Source organism: Arachis ipaensis, chromosome B03 (assembly GCF_000816755.2).
Source record: "Arachis ipaensis cultivar K30076 chromosome B03, Araip1.1, whole genome shotgun sequence".
NCBI classification, from domain to species: Eukaryota; Viridiplantae; Streptophyta; class Magnoliopsida; order Fabales; family Fabaceae; genus Arachis; species Arachis ipaensis.
The window spans coordinates 13,441,809-13,443,594 of NC_029787.2; the positions used below are offsets into that span (position 1 = coordinate 13,441,809).

At 38.9% G+C, this 1,786-nt stretch overlaps 1 protein-coding gene across 1 annotated transcript; it reads right to left on the reverse strand.

The window, feature by feature from the left end:
* On the reverse strand, window positions 508-1,150 carry LOC110269572. The gene is made up of 2 exons (XM_021117523.1): window positions 986-1,150; window positions 508-908 (listed from the first exon to the last, which is right to left on the reverse strand). Exons 1-2 carry the CDS (start codon window positions 1,133-1,135, stop codon window positions 669-671), a joined length of 390 nt encoding a protein of 129 aa, XP_020973182.1. The 5' UTR covers window positions 1,136-1,150; the 3' UTR covers window positions 508-668.

The following is a 1,786-nucleotide window of genomic DNA, read 5'->3' on the forward strand; positions in this document are numbered from 1 at the left end:
CAAGCCCAAAAAGCTCAGCACCTTCTACTTCATCATCACAGCCAACCACCACAACTCTTCCAGCATCTCAGCCATCCTTTGCCACAGCTTCAAGCCAACCCACTGGGCACTACTCTATTAGCTTTATTGGAGGACCTCATGTTTCTCCCAGGAAACTGAAGTTAATGGCAAAGTTACCTCCAAGAAAATGGGGATTGCTTTAGGAAAATGACAACACTTAGCATGTTGGTTTATTTTGTTTTAAGTTTGTGTTAAGGTTCTGGTTAATCCAGTGTGGACTTGTTGATTGCTTTTTGTTGCTTATATTTTGCCTTTGTGCTACTGGCTGTTGTACTGAAATATTGGCTTGTTCCCAGCCAATCCTTTTGATGGTTAGGTTATTTTGAGTTAAGTTTCTTTTAAGGTTCTGGTAATGTCAAACGCTATGCTTATTATGTATTTAGACATTTACCATTTTAATGACACTGTTATCTTATTGTTCAGTCATGAAAATCATGTTTTGCCAAGAAAAAGTTTCACTCTCATTTCAATATCCAACCATGCTTACAAAACAGTCATATATACATGTTGAAATACATTCAACATAACACAATCAGGAACCCCCCTAATAGATAAATCCTAGCCCAATTCACCAACAAAAACAACAGGAGAATACACCTACACATGTTTCATACTAGGTTCAATGGAATTAGACACTGTTGCGTTGCTTTAGACCAACTCTGCAACAGCAAACATACAAACCCAACCCACCCAAAAAATCCTAAAACTGCAACGAACTTCAGCTTCCACTCTGCCGCTTTGGTTCTTGATTTCATCATCGAAAGCTTCTTCCTTATTCTAGCAATTTCTGAATGTTCCACCTCTGTCTCTGGATCTGCCCAACGAAAGAAATTGTAGCCTTCTTGCACCTGCACATACCCACCGAGATCACCATCAATTCCATCACCCAAAAGACCCAATTCAGAGAAAAAGTAAAAAAACAAATCTCAAAGTAGACACAACCCCAAAATCTGCGACCTGGGTTCTTCTTGGTCCCCGAGATTCGCAACACCGGCTTCTCACCATGGGAACAAAGTAGTAGCCTACCTTGTGACAAAGCCCTGCTTCGAAACGAGGTTGAGCTTCGTGCGGCCATGGTGTTCTCCCTCCAGCAGGTCCTCCACGGTGAACTCTGCAACAATGGCTTCTACGCTGCTTTACCCTTTCTTCCTTTTAATTCAATGTATAATTATTAAACTTTTTCATTCATTTTAATTTCTTATATATATAATTATTTTCGGTGGTCATAACTGCCTCATAACGACGCAAGGGCATTTACGTTCGAAAATATTATAAAAGACGATTTTAATTTCAAATGCTACTTTAAGGATGATTTTAAATCAAAATATACACCAGTGGAGCACTGTCTGCAACCAATGCAAAACGTCATATTCGGTCAGCGTCTGATCAGCACTTGTAGTGCCAACACCAACACGTGTCTACCAACTATAATCGCCAACGCATTTCTTTATCTGCTGAAATATTTCCTCTTCAGCACCGTAACATTGCCCTTAAAATTAATGCCTGATACAACGAAATTAAGTGTCTCATTTTAGAACATCATATTATTGTGCCCTAACCAAGGCTTAAAACGATTATACTAACTAGATAGGCACACCTTTTTTTTTTGTGGGTGTAATAAGTGTATCTGTGTATGAACCGTGGTTTTACTAACAGTCTAACAACATTAATACATAAGTTAGGAAAGAAAAGACAAGCGAGTATGCAAATAGAGTCAGGATATTTG

Excerpts from the sequence above, each read along its gene's own strand:
- LOC110269572 (XM_021117523.1), bottom strand. The coding sequence starts at position 1,135 with ATGGCCGCACGAAGCTCAACCTCGTTTCGAAGCAGGGCTTTGTCACAA. Across the intron at positions 909-985 it reads GGGGTTGTGTCTACTTTGAG|GTGCAAGAAGGCTACAATTT; the intron begins ATTTGTTTTTTT and ends GGGTATGTGCAG.